This window comes from Dermacentor albipictus, chromosome 1, assembly GCF_038994185.2.
Source record: "Dermacentor albipictus isolate Rhodes 1998 colony chromosome 1, USDA_Dalb.pri_finalv2, whole genome shotgun sequence".
NCBI classification, from domain to species: domain Eukaryota; kingdom Metazoa; phylum Arthropoda; class Arachnida; order Ixodida; family Ixodidae; genus Dermacentor; species Dermacentor albipictus.
The window spans coordinates 185,179,209-185,200,193 of NC_091821.1; the positions used below are offsets into that span (position 1 = coordinate 185,179,209).

A 20,985-nucleotide genomic window follows, 5' to 3' on the forward strand; every position below is an offset into this window, starting at 1 on the left:
GCACAACAAAAAGACATTTTGTAAACGCACCACCCAATTACCATTCATCATGCTCCTCATAACAATTCACCGCCCCCACCACACCTTCGCCTTTGAGAATAGTGCAGTAGTGTTAACATCCACCTGGAGAACCTTCTTGTATAACACCCACAGCTAAAGAAAGGTTTACTATGCCTTCTGTGGCACATTACGCTGTTGTACATGAGAGGCATGGTGAATATATATATATATATATTTTTTTAAGGGCCCCTCTCATCAGGCCACATAGCGAATATTTTGTTATATGGTGGAAGTTGTTACATGCCCTCTTGGGATCGGGAGCATTCTGCTGCAAGGATTTTTCAAATTGGTTGATTATTAGCCGAGATATAAATATTACAGTGCAACAAACCCATGATTTCAGGAGGCGAGCATCATGGCCAACAAGGATACTCTCTTTACTTGCCCTGTCTAGCCTCCACAAGCGAAATTTTTTCCCTGCATTCTCCCATACCGGAGCTGTAGGATTGCGTGACGCATACGTCACGGGCCCTGCCATTCTTTTTTCTCTCTCTGGCTTTTTTGTTGCGGGTAGCACTTACGCTGATGGTTGCACGTGTGAGCTGCTGTGTTTGTCTAATTTTGAGCAGCGCACGAGAACACCTGACTAGCAGTATAAGTCAGTGCTACAGGAACACTGAGGCAGACGCAAGCAGATCACAGAGCACGACTGCGCACTGAAACATGGTAGAAAATGACATAGTTTCGCTCTCAGCGCACACGACTGCATGACGTGGGAACAAGCAGACGAAACGAAAGCACACTCGGCCACAAAATATTACGGACCACTGAATCTCAGAAAAATCGGAATATCTCTGCAACTTCACAACACAGTCTGGTATTTGCAATACGCTAACAGCATTATCGTATATAGTTTTAGTGGCTACTGCTGCAGGCTACTTGGGAATTGAAAATTTTCTGAGATACCGCAGTCTGTAAGCTTTTATGGCCGGGTGTACATCTCTTGCAATGCGAAGTAAAACAAAAAGACGCAGACATTCAGGTTGTGTGTTTTATTATTTCTCTAAACTTTAATTTGTCTATTGAAGCAACAGTTTATACAAATAACAGATGTTGCCTTGAATAATTCTCGAAGGGTCGCGTGTCACTATGAGTGAGGTCACTGCATATACATGTACGCAGGCGTACTTGCTGATATACGTCATCCCCCGGTCTTGGAGGGCGATGCCCGAGAGGGGAAGGGCAAAGGGTGTTTAGTTTGAAATTCAGCTCTTTTCGCAGCACACAGCGATGTATTCTTAGTGGACACGATCGTGAGTGCGCATTGTATGCCCTGCGCTTGTCAGCTCAAAATGGCCAGACCTGGTGAGGGGCACTTTAAAGCAACGTTAGGATAACCACCCCCTTGATATCCCTGCAAAATTTCCATATTCTAGTGCGTTAGTGTGTTTGTTGCAAGATATCTTTGCACCTGTGACATCTGGCTGTTTATGTGTACAGTGCGTGGCAGCAGTTTTGCTGCTGTGCCCCAGCAGTAGCCTCTATTTATGTCAAGGTGAGCTGTAGGAGAACTATTTCTTGTAGTGCAGAGGGGTACAAACCAGGCACAGCACAAATTTGTTGCAGTTTCTCAACTCCTATCTTTTAAGCTAGTGCAGCAATAGATAAGCCAAGCAGTCAAAGAACTGGCTCAGGTGCCCAGTAAGGTAGCAACTGTTCCAGCTGCAGACATGATAAATACAGCAACAGGCAACACCTATTCTACCTATTGATTCTTGCAACAACAGTTTCCAGAAGCACAGACAGCCAATTCATGAAGTACATGTAATAAGCTTGAGTTCCTTTAACGGGACACTAAAGAGAAATGCAAACCAGTTTAAACTAACAAAATATTTGTTCAAAGGTCTGTTGTTAATTTTGTGCTAAGCAGTTCGTTATTACAAGAGAAAAGCATGGTCAACGTCAATTTTTGGAATTTTACACTGAAACCCCAGCAACAGCATGTCAGTGTGACATTCAGACTTCAAAGTATATTTTTTGTATTCTGGCAGCTGTGGCTCAGTAAATGTTCTTGAAAGTTGCCAAGTTCAGTCTATGCCTCTTTTAGAATACAATGCAGTCAATTTTTACCAATAAAAAACTAACTATAGTCGGATACAACTTAACTCTGCAGTGAAGCCCCACCCACACTCTCATGACCACCAGCCACTGCTCCTCCGCGAGGCTGCAAATAGTTCGTACTTCAAAGTTTCCCTGTTACCTAAATAAAGTGGTAACCACAAAAATAAAGTTATAAGCGCGTAATTTTATACGTTTCCACTCGCCTAGTATAGTGAAATGGTGAAAGCCTAATTCTTTATTCAACTGAAATAAGACTCTTGCTTCGCTGCAACTATTTATTGTCAAGTTTCACTTCTGTTGGTAGTGAAATTTCACTAGTAAAATGGGGTCAGCAGTGAAATGATCTGTACCACGAACTTTCGAAGAGTGAAATGCTCAGACTCGATACACTTTCTCCATGTCTGTTGCACACTTGATCACTTCCACTGATGAAAAGACTCTTCAAAAACAGCAGACACCCCGGAGGTATTAAGTACGGCGCCATTTCGAAATGGTCACATGACAACAATTTTGTTTGCTTCTGTGATTGGCTGGCCAGTAACAACCCCGCGCGGTCTGTGTGCCTCGGTTGCCAACTGCTGTCTTTTCAAGTTGTATCCTACTATAGACCTGAGCACTGTCAAAATCCACGTCATGATGAACGGACGCAGGAACTTCAAGGCGGTATATTTCATTTTTACGTCTTTTCTGGTATACCAAGTCTCCTCTCACAGTAAGTATGGCTTTTTGAGCTTTGTATTAGGGTAATTCATTATTACATCTTAATATTTTTTTTTATCCCTCAACCACTTGCGTTAGTGCTAGAAATGTGCTGATTCTCAGTGCTTTTATGTTCGAACATTTTATTTCAGAACATAGTAGTCGCAACATATACTGCGATATGTTGCGATCACTGGTGTTTTCAATGGATGTAAAGCAGTAATAATTGTTCCAACTGTTTTTCATTATTATGCGAAACTTCAAAGGAGCACCTCAAGGAACACAAATCAAATTAATAATTTACTACTTTAAGTATAAGTACTGTAAGTTAAAAAAAAATTGGAAATATACAGTAAAAGCTCGTTAATTCGAACCGCAAGGGGAAGCCGCTTCAGTTCGAATTAACGAAAGTTCGAACTAACGAAAGTGAAGGAGGGCAACAGTACACTGCGATTTGGAAGCAGTAGGGCATGTCAGAAATTTGGCGCGTCAGAAAGTGATGGCGTGTGCCGCGGGCACACGCCATCTTCAAGTCGAAGCTCTGGGTGCGACTGTGCCACACCACCGATGTCCACCGAAACGAACGTTAGCCGAGGCTTAACACCATCACAATGAATCGCGACGGCCGATACCTCCTAAGCTGAAAACAGAGGTGCACAACCGATGAAGACTGCCGAGACAAAGACGCTGAACATGTGAAGGTGGCGAAGGCCCTGATTCGTTGGTTCTTGATTGCAAGCGCAGCTGCGACGTACTTGATTCACCGTGTTTTGGAGCTTGCCGTGCCATCTCCGCACAACATTAACAGCTGTACAAGATTTGCAAAGCCTCCGAGATTCGCAACGGGCAAGAAGTCTCGGAGGTTACGTAGAACGGAGAGGCGGCAGCCGCGGCTGCCTTCTGGCTGACCCCGCGTCGGTTAGATTTTATTCCTATTTTGCCTTCTCTCGCCGTTCTCTCCGTTTCGGAGGCAATACAGCCTTGTGTGTAGGCAGTAGGCGCGTTTTTCTGGCCGTGTGCCAGGCGAGCGTAGTTCGAATTATCCGTGAGGGAACCTTCTCGCGTTCGAATTAACGGACTTTTTTATACATAGACTTCTGTGGAGCTTGGCCGGACCAAATCGTACAGTTCGAATTATCCATTAATTCGAATTATTGAAGTTCGAATTAACGAGCTTTCACTGTATAAAATATGCACCTGGTTCCTAGATCCCAACTTTTGAAGTCAGATCATGCAAAAAAATTATAAAGGTTTGCCGGTGTCAATACTAGCTATAATGATGCCCATGCTATGCGGGAAAGCTGTTGCTACACAAATGTGAAAATGGGTAAGTCCCTATTGTACAGGAAGCACTTGTTTTTACTCATTGCAGCAGGCACCTGGTTCGTTTTTACTGCTTTTTTTTAGGCTCGCGAAGCAATGGTCGTCATGTCATGGAGCATGCAGAAGCCTCCTCAAACTTGATTATTGCATTTGATCAGCTTTCTGTGCAAGCAAGATGGTCTAGCGTGCGTTCAACTGTAACTAGAGTCTCCACATACTTTGTTTAGCTCCCGTACAGCGCTGTACAGCAATGTGAATGTTGCACAATATTGTACAGTAATCAATAAGGGCACTTGCACAGGTGGTGTTCAAAATGTAAGAGATTAGACTGCTAGTCAAGCTTCGGGTGAAGGTTGATCTGAAATCAACTGCATGCGCTTCTATGAGTGAAAAGCCCACACAATGGGAAGTATTGTTCGTAATAATCTGCACATACGCTGTCTAAATGCGTATAAATGCTGAAGGATAAAAACAACCCATGGTGGGAAAAACAAAGTTGCACTTGACATAGTTGACATCACTTGACATAGTTGACTCATTACAACGGGCCCTGATAACCCGGCAAAATATGCCAGTTTTATCCAAAGTGTCTCACTTCCAGAACTTTAGTCCCGTTGTCTAACAACATTACTGCAAAGAATGAGTGACGAACGTCCAAAGTAAAAAATGAACAAAAAAATGTCACAGTTCGAATGCAATAGCAATTCACATCTCGCTCTATGACTGCAGAAAGTCGCTATACAAACAGAGTGAGGAAGAGCGGCAGCAGCAGCAAGCGAATGGACCTTCGTGTTGTCTGTCACTTAAACGCGAACTAAACGTCAAAAGCAGAGCACATGTGAAGTGACCAGCACTAGGCACACTTTGTCCACATCGCAGATCGCTTTCAAGATACGGCAATGTAATCAGCAGCCGCCAGAGCAGAACAGCCCTTGCCTTCCCCTTGCCTACCCCATGCCTACCCCATGCCTACCCCTTGCCTCACACGAAAGAAGACTGCACGTTTCCGCCCTGCCTTTCTCGTTCACGGGCGCAATATTAAGCCGCGATCGTCGGCTGACCCTTGCAAGACAGTTGTCAGCCTGTGTCGACACGACAAAAGTATGTTTTATACGGCCAATTTTGAAAAAATTGCCGTTACTTTCGTCTGCTGTAGCCGATAGTCCATTGTAGCATGGTCCGTTAAAGGTGAACTTCGTTGCATTAATAAAATAGGTAAAGTAAACTAAGGTTGAAATATGGTCTGTTATATCCGAAAGTCTGTTGTACATGGGTCCGTTGTAGCAAGCGTAGACTGTATTAGTCAAACACAATTAACAAAATAATATGCACTCATGAGCATCTACCATTGCTTGAGACATCGTTAAAACAGCCCAGACGTCGTGTCACAAAATTAGACAAGCTGAGAGGAGCTTGCCCTGACTGCTGCTGTCATATAAACATGTTGCCGAGTCGACCAAAGCACAAGTTTTGCGTCATTTTAATGAGGAAGGTTTATTGAGGAACATTCGAGCCTAGCTTCGACGATACCTCTAGTCGAAGTTTTATTTTTTCTGACTCCCCAATCTGCCAAAAATTATCAAATCTGACAAATAGTTAAAAGTTCAGTTGTCATTTCAGAAGGTGCATGATGCTGCTAGTAGAATTCCAAGAGAAATGTTTAAAGCGCATACAAAAAAACTCAATCAAATTGATCGATTTCTACAGGCGAGCCAACGAAAAAGTTATGCAGTTCACCACCATGCACAAGTTCGTAGTCAAAACTGCACATTCTACAGGGTCCCCAAAGTTAAACTATTAGTAATTTTAATAAAAATACTATGGCAGTGACACAATGCCCCTTGCACAGGTGGTCTGTGTGCTTTGGTGGGTAGAATTTTCGCAAACAAGTAGAAATAGCAAGTACATAATTAAAAAAAATTTAATGAACTCCTAAAATTTCGAGATTTTGGAATATGTTTATGCTAGAAACTTGAAGACAATTGTATTCAAAGACAACTCTATCTTATTTTACATTTTGGAAGCGCTTCCGTTCCACCATATTTATAATCAAATTTAATGTGCAGTATGCCGATTTTGCATTTGGAGATGGGAGTTTCAATACAAAAACAAACCCCCCATGTGAAGCAGCCAATTTCAGAGGGAGTGGGGAAGCCAGCCTTGCATTTGCCAGCCAATTGAAGGAGTGCAGCTGCTATCAGCTCCGCCTGGATTCTAGACTGGTGTGCAATACTAACGCTTTAGAAGTGTCAAACAAAATGGTATTGTCCTCGAGTACAGCTGTCTCAAGGTTTCTAATATACACACACACTATATCCTGAAACGTAAAAATTTAATAAAAGTTATTTTTCCTTACGTACTTGCTGACTCTACTTGCTCGCCAAAGTGCATAAACCACTTGTGCAAGCAGAATTTGCACAGCTATCATAGCGCTTTTATTAAAATTGTTGATAGTTTAACTATGGGGACCTTGTATAATGTGCAGTTGGAAATTAGGTGTAGTAACATCAAATTCATAACATCAAATGCAAAGTGTTTGCTCCCCTCTGCCTGCATTCATCATGATAGCATTGTCCAACTGTGGGTGACACAAATGTAGCTAACAACACCATTTATTTACCTAACAAAACTAACCAATAATTACTAAGCTATCTAACTAAACTAATTATCAAACTAATATCTAACTAAATTATTCAGTAACTAAACCAACAAACCTACTTAACTAAAGTAAGCAACCGTAACTAACTTAAGTAACTAATCAACTAATAAATAACTTACTAAACTAACGAAATATAGCTATCTAGATTACTAACTAGAGAACACTGTAAAGATAGACAACTGACCGAATCACTTTGTGTGAGGAATGCTACTAGGAAGGGAGACCATGTAAATCACACAACTGTGCTGTGTATAAGCATCACACAATAAATTATTTTTCTAAAAGTTCTTGTTGCATGTTCACTCTGCAAACATGCTGAAATAAATGTGGGAGAGGCGCCTCTTCTCATGAAACATTTGCATGATCATCCAACCTGGCCGCCTGGCACGGCATATTGATCTTCGTCTACTTATGCCAGGCCAGCCCCTCTTCTGCCAACTTCTGTCCCCATATGAGACTTTTGGGAAACATTCGCGATCAGAAGGAGGGTATAAAGAACCGTGACTGTGCTCTCGTGATTTGTCAGCAGTCGTCAGGGTGACGAGGCAGGAGAATAAATTCAATGCCGCCTGCTAAGTGACATAAGAGGCGAAGTTTGGAAGGCAAGATGCATTCTGCAAGATGCATGACAGGGTTAGTGGCTGTACGAACCCCTTCAGGTGCCAATTAATGTCGCCTATTGAAAATTTAGTTTTATCACATTTCTTGCATCTTCAGGATTATTAAAAGCATACAGTTGTAGAACGGATTAAGAATCTTCAATTTTTCTGCCAGTTCTGTAAAATTTACCGAATGTTTAATTCCTACACGGACAGCCAAGCTTGAATAGATGATAGTCGGCTTCTTCCGGAAGTACATAAATATTATCGAAATTCGAAAGCAAATTTTCGCTTACTTCAGCCTGTTTATTAAACTTCGTCAATAAATATACACAGTAACAGTAGCAAGAAGCGCACTGACCCAAACACACTTCTTGATTGATGTCAACTATTGGCCAGTAGCAGCCATTTATAGGAATCTGCTACATTACAAAATAAAGCCTACAGGAAAGGGTGAGGAGCAGGCTTCTGTTAAAAAGAGCGTTTGAGAAAAGGTGACTTTGCACTCAGCTAGCGAGCTCCACGCGCCACGCACAACTACAAAACTTGGCTGAGATGTTCACAGCAGCATATGCTATCCGCGGACTGTTTTTTCACCAAGCCTGAGGGGTGGTTTAGGACCCCTTTAACGTTGCAAGCGCCACCTGTCAAGAGGTGGCATTGTGCATTCGTGCCCTATGCCCACTTCTTGCCAGCATGCCGCCGGAATCGCGATATGTGCAGATTACGCTAGGAGAGCGGTGACTTTCGTTGATTGTGACATGGCAAGGCACTGAACATTAGGGCTGCCCACTCTCGAGTAGACGAAATCTAAAGGAGGAGGAGGGCAGTTGAGAGGATGGTGGCAGCTTGTAAGGACCAGCGCTGACAATTCCAGGAGCCACCAGTTCATACGTGCAACAAAGATTAACTATTACTTTTAGCTCTACTGTATCGCAATTTAGAACACGATCAAGTACATTCTTGTGATCAAGATCAAAAGCTATAGTTGTCTGACTAACACAGCTACCAATACGAATGGAGGTACTGTCAATGGTTAAGGCATATAAGAGAACTGTAAACAAAACCAAAATGAGACCGCTTATATGTTTATTCCAATGCTACAGAACACAAAAAAAAGAAGAATGTGTAAACGAGCTGTCAGGCATTATAAAAAGAATACCTGGTACTATAATTATTGTTATTCAGTAGAAAAAAGAAAGCAAAAGTCTGGATACTTGGCCACCTTGATTGGGTCAAGTATGGACATGAGGCATTTACTCAGAAGCACGGTGTAAGAATAGGATAGGTGTGCGAACGGCGGCCGCTAAACATGGAGCGGCAGTGCCCAACACTGGTGCATGTTTTGTTCACTCTCCGACAGGTGGCGCGACATTGTTAGGGGCCTACATTGGTTATGTTAGCGCCGCTCGCTCCTATCCCAACGCGGCTCGGCATTTCTTTTTCTGGTGTCAGGCGTGCACATGTGAGTGTGATGGGCAAGAAATGTTTTGTTCCCCGCTGCAGAACGGGTTACAAAGGCTGTACGGAGAAACTGTCTCTCTTTTCTCCACCGAAAGACGAAGAACGCTTGAACCTTTGGCGTCGAGCTATCCCAAGGAAGGATCGAGTCCTTCAGCCGAATGATCACGTCTGCGAAAAGCACTTCGAGCCTCACCTTGTGTCCAAGACCTGGACAGCGCACTACAAAGGACACGTCTTGGTGAGTGCTCCGCGAAAGGCATCGCTGGCGAGCGATGCTGTTCCCACAAGATTTCCCGACTGCCCGGCTTACCTATCTAAAACAGTGAAAACAAGGAAGCGCCCGGCGGAAAGACAACCGTGGTCGCAGTCGAAAAGAAAATGCGCTTCATCAAAAGATTGTAACGAGCAAGAAGCCTCGTGTAGCAGTGACAGTGGTGGCGTTAATGGGAGCTCGTTTCAAGCGTTGCCGAGTGCACCGGAGCACGACATGGATGCGTTTGAAGAGCAGACATGTGATAATATGCCTCAATCTGCTGGACCTAGCTCATCCCTGGAATCTGCGTTCGCAAGCTTGTTCGGCGATTTACCACGGTCGTTTCTTCCGTCAAAATCATGGGGATACCACCTGCTCGACTTTGGAGAAGTAAAAAGCGTCGTCTTCTCCCAACTGGAGCGCACCAAAGTACCTGTAAGCCGTTTACTGTCAGATGCAGGCCTATCGCCAGTGAGCACCGCATCTTCGTTCGTAACCACTAAAATTGTTGAAATTCATGAAGATATGCTGGCAAACATAACCGTGATGGGCAGGTCAGTTTCAATGGCAGATGTGCACTTTGAAGGTACTTTAACAACTATGGATGACGTTAAGGCTTTCTTAGAGCACGTTGATAAGACAAAACTGTGCAGTGGTGGACCGAGCACTCTGGAGTACCCGCACGCTGAAACAAAATGCGCATATCTGGACAACAACCAGAGATGGCGGCACAAGAGATGCTCTATTGTTCTTGACCCTAGTGACTCGAACTTATTAGTATGTCACAAATGTTCTGGCCTTTCAAACGTCCTGCGAATGCACCAGAAAAGAACAGAAGAAAGAAAGCGCAGGCTTAGGCCTTCAGGTACGCGTCCGTTGACTTCATACCAGAGCAAGGACAAAGTTGCAGCACTGCGTCGGGCAAATTATGCTCTGAAAAGGTCGAAAAATCGTCTGCTCAACCGCTTTAAAAAAATGTCGGCGGAGCTTGCAGAAGCTCGTATCCACATGCAAAAAATGTCAGAAGAAGAACTGGGTGAGAAACTACGCAGAATAGATCTCCCTAGTGCTCAGCTGACTGTGGTAAAGGAGTGCGTAGCAGCAGCGAGGTTCACGAACAAAAAAAGCAGACGGTACACAGAGGATTGGCTTCTGATGTGCTTGCTGTTGCACATACGCAGCCCATCTGCATACTCGTTCCTGCGAGATAATGAGGTGCTCCCCCTTCCTTGCGTTACGACGGTGCGCAAGTACCTGAGCATGATAAGAGTCAGGTGTGGCTTTGACAAGAGGTTTTTCACGGCCTTTAAGAAGAAGATGACCACTAAAGACGATTTTCAACGCCACGGGATACTTGTTTTCGACGAAATGCGCGTCCGAAAGGAAATTCGAGTTCATTCGAAGACGATGACATACAGTGGCTTCACTGATTATGGAGACTCTTCAGAGGCCCCCGACGACCTTGCTGACCACGGGCTTGTATTTACCTTTCGGTCATTTGGCGACAAGTACTCTCAGCCGATAGCTGTGTTTGCAAGCAAGGGCCCCACAAAGGGAGCTGTACTCGCTCAGCTCGTCTTAAAAGCAATATTTTTGCTTGAAGATTCGGGAGCCTTAGTCGACGCAGTCGTCTGTGATGGCGCAAGTAGGAACCGTGCGATGTGGAAGGAATTCGGCGTCACTGGAGCATTGCAACATACCCGGAACTACTTCATCCACCCCGTTGATGAAAAACGCAACGTATATGTGTTTTCTGACGCACCCCATCTTTTGAAATGCGTTCGGAACCGTTTGCTTTCACAGAAAGTGTTGTGCGTAAATGGCGATCGTGTTCACTGGGCACATTTTGACAGGCTGTTTATGGAGGATTCTAAACAGCCGGGAAATTTGCGTGTTTGCCCCAAATTGACTCTGTCCCGCATCAACCCTTCAACGACCGAAAAAATGCGGGTGAAGTTGGCCACTCAATTGTTCAGCTTGAGTGTATCGAAAGGCTTGGAATTCTACTCGAAGAGAGGCACAAAAGGGCTCGAAAATGTCAAGGCAACAGTAGAATTCACACTAAGGTTTAATGATCTTTTTGATGCTCTTAACCGAAACCATCCAAAGGAAAGCATCACTGTTGGCAGCCGAGATTTGAGGGTCCTGGCCTCATCGTTGCATTGGTTAAATAAATGGGAAAAAGAAGTCGTATCAGGAAAAATCTCAAGAGCAAGTTTCCTAACCGAGCAAACCGCTGAGGGCCTTCGTGTGACTATTTTGTCCGCACTGGAACTATCAAGATACCTGCTAAAGGAGTGCGGTTTCAGATATGTTTTAACAGGAAAACTTAACCAAGACGTGTTGGAACGCTTTTTTGGCATTATCCGACAGGCTGGTGGCCAAAATGACCACCCATCTATGCCCACATTTCTGCAGCTTTACAACATGTTATCAGTTTACAGTTTGATTAAACCCCCTAAATTCGGAAACTGTCAAGTTGAAAATGAATCTCGGCAAGGTGCACCTGTACTCACGCTCAAAGATTTGAAACTTGCTTTTGACGACAGTGTCAAGTCAGAAGGACACCTTAAGCAACTCAAAGAGAAGCTAGATGGCCTAGTTGCTGCTGAAGAGGAAGTTGACCATGTGTTCGACAACTTGCATGAAGCACCGGCAGCTGCAGATTGCATAATTTATTATTTAGCTGGTTTTATATGCCGCAAGTACTTGAAAAGCACAACGTGTGCAAAATGCCGTGAAGGGTTATTGGAAGAAAGCGCACTTCATCATCAGCCGGAAAGCAGCCTTGTTCTGTGTAAAACCAGGGGAGGTCTTTTGCACCCAAAGCGAAGTCTTTTTCAGTTGCTTCATGCAACGGAGATGGAATTCCACAAGCATGCGGCTCTCAGAAATGCCTATGAATTAACATTGGAAAACATGCTTGATAAGTACAAGTTTCAGTTCTCCTGTGCCGACCATAAAGAAGAAGTTATGGCTGGCGTGCTACACAGTTATGTAGCCATGAGAATGAGGCAGTTCTGCAAACAACAGAAATCTGAGGCAAAAAATAAGTCGAAGGAGCTGCGAAAGCTGTCGAAGCTTCAGTAGGTGAAAACTCTACGTTTAATGTGCTGAATTAAATGATGGGCGTCATGAACTTACCCGTGTGCGCGACATGTGTGCCAGTGTCCGGTTTGTTTATGGAACATTAACGCTTGTACGAATAATTCAGTTTATGGCATGTTCTCTGTACATGTCAAATAAATGTCAATCTGCTCAAAACTTTACTGCTTTTGCGTCCGTGGTTTTTAGATGACAGTCGTCCATATGATTGACTCACGCGGAGGAAATGCCGTCAAACCAAGGCTAGGCCATCCTGCACACTAACATCACAACAACCTCTACCAGAACATTCAACTTCAGTTATTAAAAAATGCGGCCTTCGAATAGCCACATTGGAAAGTTGTTTTGCAGTCCATTACAATTTAACTGCGAGCTTATATAGGTTACAGTACACGTAAAACTAGTTTTCGTGCGGACGTTTTGGCATTTCATCATGGTAAGGTCTGTGGTTGGGTCATGTATCGTAGCCACTAATATTTCACAAAGTTCGCTGCAGCGTCAAGGAGCCTGATCAGTATTGCCAACTACCGTTGCGCTGGACTCATTGTGCCATGCTCCTATACCGGCATGGATGAGCGCGTGCACTACATAGCTCCCGGAGAACGCTTAATGTCGTGAAACGTATGCTTCGTTCATCGCAAACAAGTTTCCGTCTCAAGCTCGAATAACATACGCATCTAGTTTACCGTAAGAAGCGAATTCGAACGTTTTATTGACGCTTTTCACATCCGCAATGACTCTCGTCCTGCTTCTCTGGTTCAAAACCAAGGCCCTTGTGTCTGTGGCGCCATCTGCCGAGGGCAAAGCGATACATGCACGACTTTTTTCCGCCGGGACGGCCTTCGTTCAGCCACCTATCCTATTCTTACACCGTGCTCAGAAGCCAAGACTGTCCCACTAAATTCGGGACAGTTGGCAACCCTAATGCACACCCAACCGAACAAAAATAACAGCCCTCACCTAGCGTAACCTTCTGCAACCATAGCGATTCTGACAGCACACTGGCAAGAAATGAGCGTAGGGGCAGGCACACAGCATAAAAGGCACATGCTCTATGATAAAGGGCTCAAGAATGCAGTTTGGCACGTGCTCACAGATTTTGTATTATTTTGACCCTGCCTGTACAAGTGGGCACAACGATTACTAAGAAGTGTAGAATATACTTATTAAATATCTAACCTTCAATCATGCAACTATTTAACTGTTCTTTCTTTATAAAGACAAAAAAGATTGTGCCATTTACTACATAAGCCAGTCTAGCATAGAATAAGGGCCTTCTATGCATTTCAAGGTCACATTTTATGGATTTCAAACCATTCTGGATGACAGATCAACAGTAACACAAAAAACATGTAAACTTATGCTTACTCTAATTGCCTCAATATCAAAAATTTCATGAGCAGCAGCTCCTGGCTGTGTGGAAACTGGTGCATATCCAGAGGCACTGAAGTCTCTTCATGAATCCAGTCACGAAGTTCCTGAAAAGTAATTTCAATGCTGAGTAAAAACATTCACGACAATTACTGTAGCAATTTCAACAGCACAGCACACTTTTATAAGCTGAGTGCATGACTGAATAAATAAGCAAAACTTTGCCTACATATTCCCACAAAAGAAAGAGGTCAGATCTGTTCTCCTAATGAAAGCACTACTGCATGTACAGCATACACGTCACAGGGTTGTGATACACGAGTAGTTCAAAACATTGTGCAAATGCTTTACTCCCAAATTTGATAAAATTGCTCGTTAATTAAAAATTCATGGGGACAGCAAGAGAATACAAATTAAATGCTCCTGTTGGGCTCAATCACACTGGCTACTAAAAGATTGTGCGACCGATCGTGGCTAGTGACCAACGAGCGACTTACTGCAGCCGATGTCCACAAAGGCAAGCACGACCTACTCGTCGCCCCGCCAACATGACCCAAAATATGCGCCCTGGTCACCTTGCTTGCACAATCATTGCAGCATAAAATAGATGTCACCATATACTGATGTCCTGCTCCTGTTCTGCTGATTGGTTCAATAGGATTGAAACTGCAATCAGGAGACTGAAAAATCAAGCAGCCGAGTGATTGACGCAAAACAGTCGCTTTTCAACCAGACGACCACTTGGACCAACTTTGTCGTGCAACCACTGCGAGCCGCCAGTGTGAATGAGCCCTTAAATTACAAAATAAATTGTCAACCACAAGCAGATATTTTTTTCAATTATATGGAAATCTGAGGCGTATTCGAGCCGCCATCATAACCATGCTGTTCTGGTATAGACAGCGCATGCGCAGCCTGTGCAAGGAGGGTTAGAAGGCATAGAGTTTCTAAATAAACACCCTAGAGGGAAATGTGGTGCTAGTGTCTATGGTGGTTCTCCTGAGCGTTGCCTCAACCTACATGGGAATGATGGGAAGTACAGGCTTCGGATTGACTTCGATCTTCAGACTGCATTTAGACAGCGTTTGCTCACAGTGCAATGAACAAAGCTACACTCAAATATTATCGCGCAAAATCTAATTTTATTTCTGCAGCGTCTTATATAATGCACAACACGTTACATAAACTTTGTATGACTTTGAGATTGAAGCACGATATACTATGGATTTACTATGGTTTACTAGGACACACCAGGGTATGCATTCTTGTGATATTCCGTTCCCGATTTAACGCCAGAGACTAACTATTTATTTATTTTTACAACAGCAATAACAACCATGCATGTGCTTATATAAAAATACTCATCAAGTATTTATGGAAATAAGAATTTTGTATTGTGAGAAAGTGTTGCACCTGTAAGGTAGCTCTGATTGTTCGTGTTCTTAAGTCTCACGAATCGGCCACGTGCTTTGTGCATAGAGAGGGGGTTCACTTCCCTCCTCCCCCCCCCCCTTCCCATGTCAGCGGGGCAACCGTTTCTGTGTTATGAGGGGTCACAGGGACCGCGCGGTGTTGGGTGACGCGTCGCGGCAGGCGCCAGGAGGGCGAGGGCCAATTCCGGGAAGTCGGTATTGTGCGCACGGGCAGTCCGCCGACGGTCACACGAGTCCACACAGACCAGCCTTGAAAGGGACCGCTGTACGCAGTATTGTGGTTCTCGCTCTCGAATACCTGACTAATTGGAGGCGCCGCCGAGGTTAAGAAGGGATTAGCAACCTTGACCACATGCCGCATATATGGAGCGGGGATCTATTCTTCTACGCGTCCGGAAGGCAATCGGCAGCTTTGGATGTTGGGTGCGATTGCCTGCGCGGTGCGCACGTGAGGAGTGCATTCGGACGGCGGCGTCTTGTAAACACGCACTCGGAGAACTTTGTCCTGTACACAATAAGTTTGAAGGACAAGGACAGTCTTCAGTCTCCCACGCGGACAAACCTTGAGTGCAGCTGCAGTACGAGGTGTCGATGCCCCTACTTCCGAGACGTTTGCGGCCTAGAGACGCCATTGGGCTTTGAGGCGGCCTAGCAATAACTTGTATGAACCTGGCATGTTTTTCTGAGGCCATCACTGACTACGAAAAAATAAGAGGGCAACGGAGTTTTAGGGAAGAAGGAAAAGAGTGTTGTTTTCCAATATGTTTATTTTTAAGAGTAAGCCCATCCCCTTGGGTTGTGGCTTAACAAACTGTTGACTCTGATTGGCAACTGAACTTGTGGGACGGGCCAACAGCCCTACCGCCTTGTTTTCTTTGAATATTTGGGCTATAAAAATCGGGACGACATACTGTCCCTCAGACTTGGCTGAAATCAGGATTACTGGTAGATCAGTGAGGCTCCGTACCAATGCTGGGAGCGGCAGGTGCTCACCTCACCGCGGTCCGCATGCACGCTCCCTCCAGTGGCTCGAGCCACCATTAAGAGTGCTGAAATACCATATCGCTTGAACGCAGTCATGTGTTTTCCTGATCGTTTTTTTTTCATATTTCATGGAGTTTATTTAAATGCTGGAAAAAAACACCATGCAGGAGGCATTTTACCACAAGAAACTGGATTGGTTGTTTCTGAACCACTTCTACAAAGTAACGAAATGCACTTGGCCCTAAAATGAACATTAATGCTTACTTTCATTTTCTTTTGCTCTTCTTGAACATGAACATGAACTGTGCTTCAATTTCAAAGTCCTAACTTATCTTAGTTAATTAACTTATTAAGAAAAATATTAAACATACTCTGAGGAGTGCCACATAATGGTAAACAGTACGTCATTGCTTTCACCCAGCTGCAGTTTACTGGTTTTTTTTTTTTTAAAGTCCTTGGCTCAGGTTACGTGAAACACCCGGTATACATTCTGAACAATAGTTTGGGTCATCACCTTTTGCTCCTTGAACCCAAATCCTTGCACCTTCACATAAACAAAAAATTTTCTTTTTCTGCAAGCACACATGCACTTTCCCCTTTCCTAGTGCACTGTTGACTCCTTCACACAGTGCTACCACATCTTCAAAGTCCTTTCTTTTTTCCTTTCTCTCCATTATTCAATCAGCCACCCATTTAACTATGTCCCCTTTTGAGCTTCAACAGTTCCTTTCCTTTGCTTTGCTTTCAAGGTCACTTTATTAAATGTGGCTTCATTTACTCACTAAACTTGTCTTACATACCAATAGTGCACACCCATTTACACATAACATGCAAAAATGCCAAAGCTGCAGTCATGCAGAAATGCAACATTTCAGAAGAATGCAACACCATTTTGTGAACTTTAAGCAATGGGAAATTGTCTGATGTGTGATGGAAACCTTTACATTGCACAGCATGTGCAAATTCTGCAGAACCCCACCTTCCCCTTCCCCCCCCCCCCTACACACACAGTAAACCATGAACGAAATTTAAATTGCATTTAAAACAAAAACTTCATACTTGGTGTTTTCCATTTGGGTGACGATGGTGGCTTGAGTCGCAACATTTAAACACAAACTCATCCTTGGAAATCTGAAATGCAAATATAAAGAAGGCTTTACCCATGGGCTTTCTGCCAATTTTCAGGCTAGGTAAACACTGTGGAAATTAGTGATGCAAGAAAAGTGCTAACTCAATGCAGAATTAGTATAGACTACAGCAATGGCTGTTGTAGCAGATTTCCGGTTGCATTTGTCAATGCCATAGTATGCAGACACCAAAGGGTAAATCTCCACAATATACTTGCTATTGCCCCAGTGCTCTTTTAGAAGGCATTAAAGATTTATAAAAGCTGTAGCAGTCAAAATGCTTACTTTCATTTTCTTTTGCTCTTCTTATCTGTTAATGTTTTAGCCAAGTTCGAAGTGATGCCCAGACCATAAACTTATTGAATGGTATATTTTTCTTTTTCTCGTTCACTGTTTCCATGCAGGGCCTACTGCCTCCATTCTCTTCAAAGAGCAACCGTCTACAATTGCTTTCCTCCTCAGTGCTCTACTTTGTTCAGTGCACATAGCCCAAGATATTAAAATTGTCTTTGACATTACTGATGTGGCTTTGAGCACACAATGTTTGTGTTGAGAATTGTCAAGAAATAAAGGTGCAATAGGATGCAATTCCGAAATGTTTATAATTAAGAACATAAGAAAAATATTTTGCACAGCTTTTTCAGATATTGTAGCACAAAAAGAACTTGTCGTCACCAGATGCTCCAACTCATCGCCACTGCAGGATTAGTGCTGTAGCTGAGCTTAACAGCAAGAAGCAGGTTTAAATTAAATTATGGAGTTTTACATCCCAAAACCATGATATGATTATGAGGCATGCCATAGTGAGGGACTCCAGTTTAATTTTTACCACCCGGGGTTCTTTAACGTGCACCCAATGCATGGTACATGGGCATTTTTACATTTCACCCCAATCGATTTGCAGGCGTCATGGCTGAAGAAGCAGATTTAGCAAGTGAACACGTTATTCAATGAGTACTGAAGATGCTAGTACAATGAGCAACACTGAGAAAAACTATGCTTCAATGACAAAAAATTGAGAAGGGTCAATGTAAACAAGATAGAGCCATAAGGCGTGGTAAAAACAGCCTTCTACGTCAACCAAGTTCAATGAAACCTTGATATAGAAAACGCACACAAGTGAAAATTGTAGTCATGCAGAAAAATAAGCTTTCTGCCTTGACTAAACACAATGTACTAAGCATATGCGGAAACATGCTCAACAAGAAAATGTAAATATATTTGCACTGCACCTCTAAAATAACAGCTTGGTGGGGTCCCTTGTAGCCACCAACACAAACAACGTCATCTTCATTTTCCCGGTCAAGCGAAACGGTAAAGAGCAATTTCTTCCGAAGTGGCTCGGTGATGAATGGGTCCCGTGGAGGTAGCAACTCCTGCCCCACTATGGCTGCAAGTTCAGGGTCAAACTGCAAACAGCAAAGCCCACTCACCATCTATAATTTTTCTTTTAATGACTTCTGGATTTTTAATCTCCTTTCCTCCACACACACACACACACACATGCGCACGCAGGCACACTCTCTTTTTCTATGGCACTAACCACTTTGGTTTCAAAACATTTGCTGCTAGTGGCCCAAAACCTCAATGGATGTGGCAGACATAACCACTGGATTCAAAGCCTAGCCCTGCCACACAGCAAGAGCAAAAGAGGAAGAGAGTATCGCTGTGTAAAAGGTATGTATGGCTCAGGCACTTTGTCTCAAGGGCCAGCTGAGGCTAAATGCAACTGCACCAGATGTCTGTTGCTCTTCTGGACATGTCTGAACAAGCACTTGTTTAGACTCCTTTAATGAGCCACTCACAAGGTATGGGCAAAGTACAGGCATCACAGCATAAAAAATATAATAATAATGAGCTTTGTGCATATATGACTTGATGATCATGTCAGCAAAGTATTACACCAATGAATGCCATGAAAACAGGAGAAAATTAAAACAAGAGCCTGTCCCTCTTCTCCTTGGAAAAGTCACTTGGAACACAAGCTTCTACATCACGCGCGCGCCTCCTGCAGCACACAAATAGCCAGCACCAGTGGGAAACTTGGGTGAAATGTGGAGTGCACAGAACTTGGAAATGCACAACCCAACAAGAAGACAAAAAAATATATAATAAAAGAGGAGGCAGGAATGGAGGGAGCAGGTGCCATGACAAAAGAGAAGGGCAGGGTACCTTGGCTGGCAGAAGATATCGGAGGTGAGAGAGGAATGTCACTTGCACGTAAGGTCTGACGCAGGAGGAGCGCGCCTCTGCTGTAGGGAGGGCAACTCATCTCCATAAACAATAGCTTTATTCGCTTCTATTTCAGCTACTAATAAACCCTCTTTAATAATACCTGCAGTAGAATGCTTCCTAGGTGGCACTTTAAAACTTCTAGCTTTAATGGGGCCTGGTGAGGGGCCCTTTCAACTAGGATTTGTGCCTATCTTTGGCACTCATGTCATTGAGCTAGTTTTATAAAAACATGCCAGCCTCTAAAGGCATACTTCAAATAAGCTAAGATGTTCTCAACTGATCTGTTCCAGGAGGGGATACTCTTCACTTTCACGTGACACAGCATAACATGCGACACCTCACTGGAGCGACGGACATTCTGTCCACTGGCTCAGCCGATCAGCGCACACTCAAAGTGATGTACCCGAAAGTAATCAACGCAGAATTTGGACACTGCTTTTACCCTTTTTTTCAAATGTGAGAATTATGAATACTAACCAAGACTTGGAAAAGGCCCCCGTAAGAAGACACCTGTGGCTGCCAGAGGCCCAAGTAAAACCGGTACTTGTGGAGTACTGTCACATGACAAAGAAAAAAGAGCAGGTCATGATGCACTAAGAATGTATGCACTAAGCATAATAACAGTAACATAAACTATGCCCCCAAAAATCTTATCTGGCAAAATAAACAATGGCAAGAACTGCCACCAACTCATATACAGTTTATGCGTATGGCAAAAATAAACTATATAAAATAAAATAGGGTTGTGCCCCAACTAAGCACATTTAAGTGAATGTATATGTACTCCAATAAATAATCTGGTTTATAAGACAATAGGATTGCAGATGCTACCTTATGTGTACATTAATATGTCCATACCCAATTTATAAGGACATGTACAACAGAAAAGTACCTTATATGAATTCACTAAAGAAATCTCAGCCCCACGAATGTTGAAACTTCTTCCACGATGGAATCTGTAAGCGTGACTTAACGAGGACGTATAAATAAACAGATACACAGAGACAGCACTTCTTTCACCTGCCTAGCAGACAATTCGTCATCATCTCTTCCAATAAAACCAGTGTGCCGTATGGCAGTGCCATCACTTCCTTAATCAAGACAGCATGGTAGCCTGCAGACCCGGAGGTCCATCACATGGTGACGAGAAACCCAGGTCCTTCAGGACGATGTCAACCTCATCGACACATGGTATCGTACTGCAACGCGCAGCAACGAAGGGTTCATGATTGCAGCAGACCCATGGACCGGCGACTCCGGCAACACCAGAGCCTGTGCTTGCGACTGGATGGCATCTTTAACAAAGCAAAAGGCCCACTCTATGAGGGCAGCAAGAGCACTCAGCCTCTCAGGCGAGCACCCTGCCTGACCGGATCAATACGCCCTATTTGCAGATCAAGAAAATTAATGAAAGCATTAAAGACTATACACCTGATGAGCTGATTGAGAGTGAGACCTGAGACACAAGCAAATATGGAAACAAGGCTGTCACAACAACATTGAAACTGTGGTTCGAGCTTCAAAACAACCGCACGTCTCTAGCTTCACGCCCAGCGAGCAGTCAAACGTCGATCAGCATCAAGTCTACACCGCTGCAGCAGCTAAAACTGAT

The 20,985-nt window shown here is 43.7% G+C and overlaps 1 protein-coding gene across 1 annotated transcript in view; it reads right to left on the reverse strand.

Annotated features, from left to right (window-relative positions):
- The window catches only part of LOC135921953 (F-box only protein 31-like), a 77,514-nt gene that overhangs the window by 39,844 nt on the left and 16,685 nt on the right, over positions 1-20,985 (reverse strand). Inside the window, exons 3-6 of the mRNA XM_065456381.2 lie at positions 19,851-19,927; positions 18,371-18,547; positions 17,071-17,142; positions 13,592-13,701 (exon numbers count right to left, since the gene is read on the reverse strand). Coding sequence (XP_065312453.1) covers positions 13,592-13,701; positions 17,071-17,142; positions 18,371-18,547; positions 19,851-19,927 — 436 coding nt within the window. The remainder of the gene's footprint in view (positions 1-13,591; positions 13,702-17,070; positions 17,143-18,370; positions 18,548-19,850; positions 19,928-20,985) is intronic.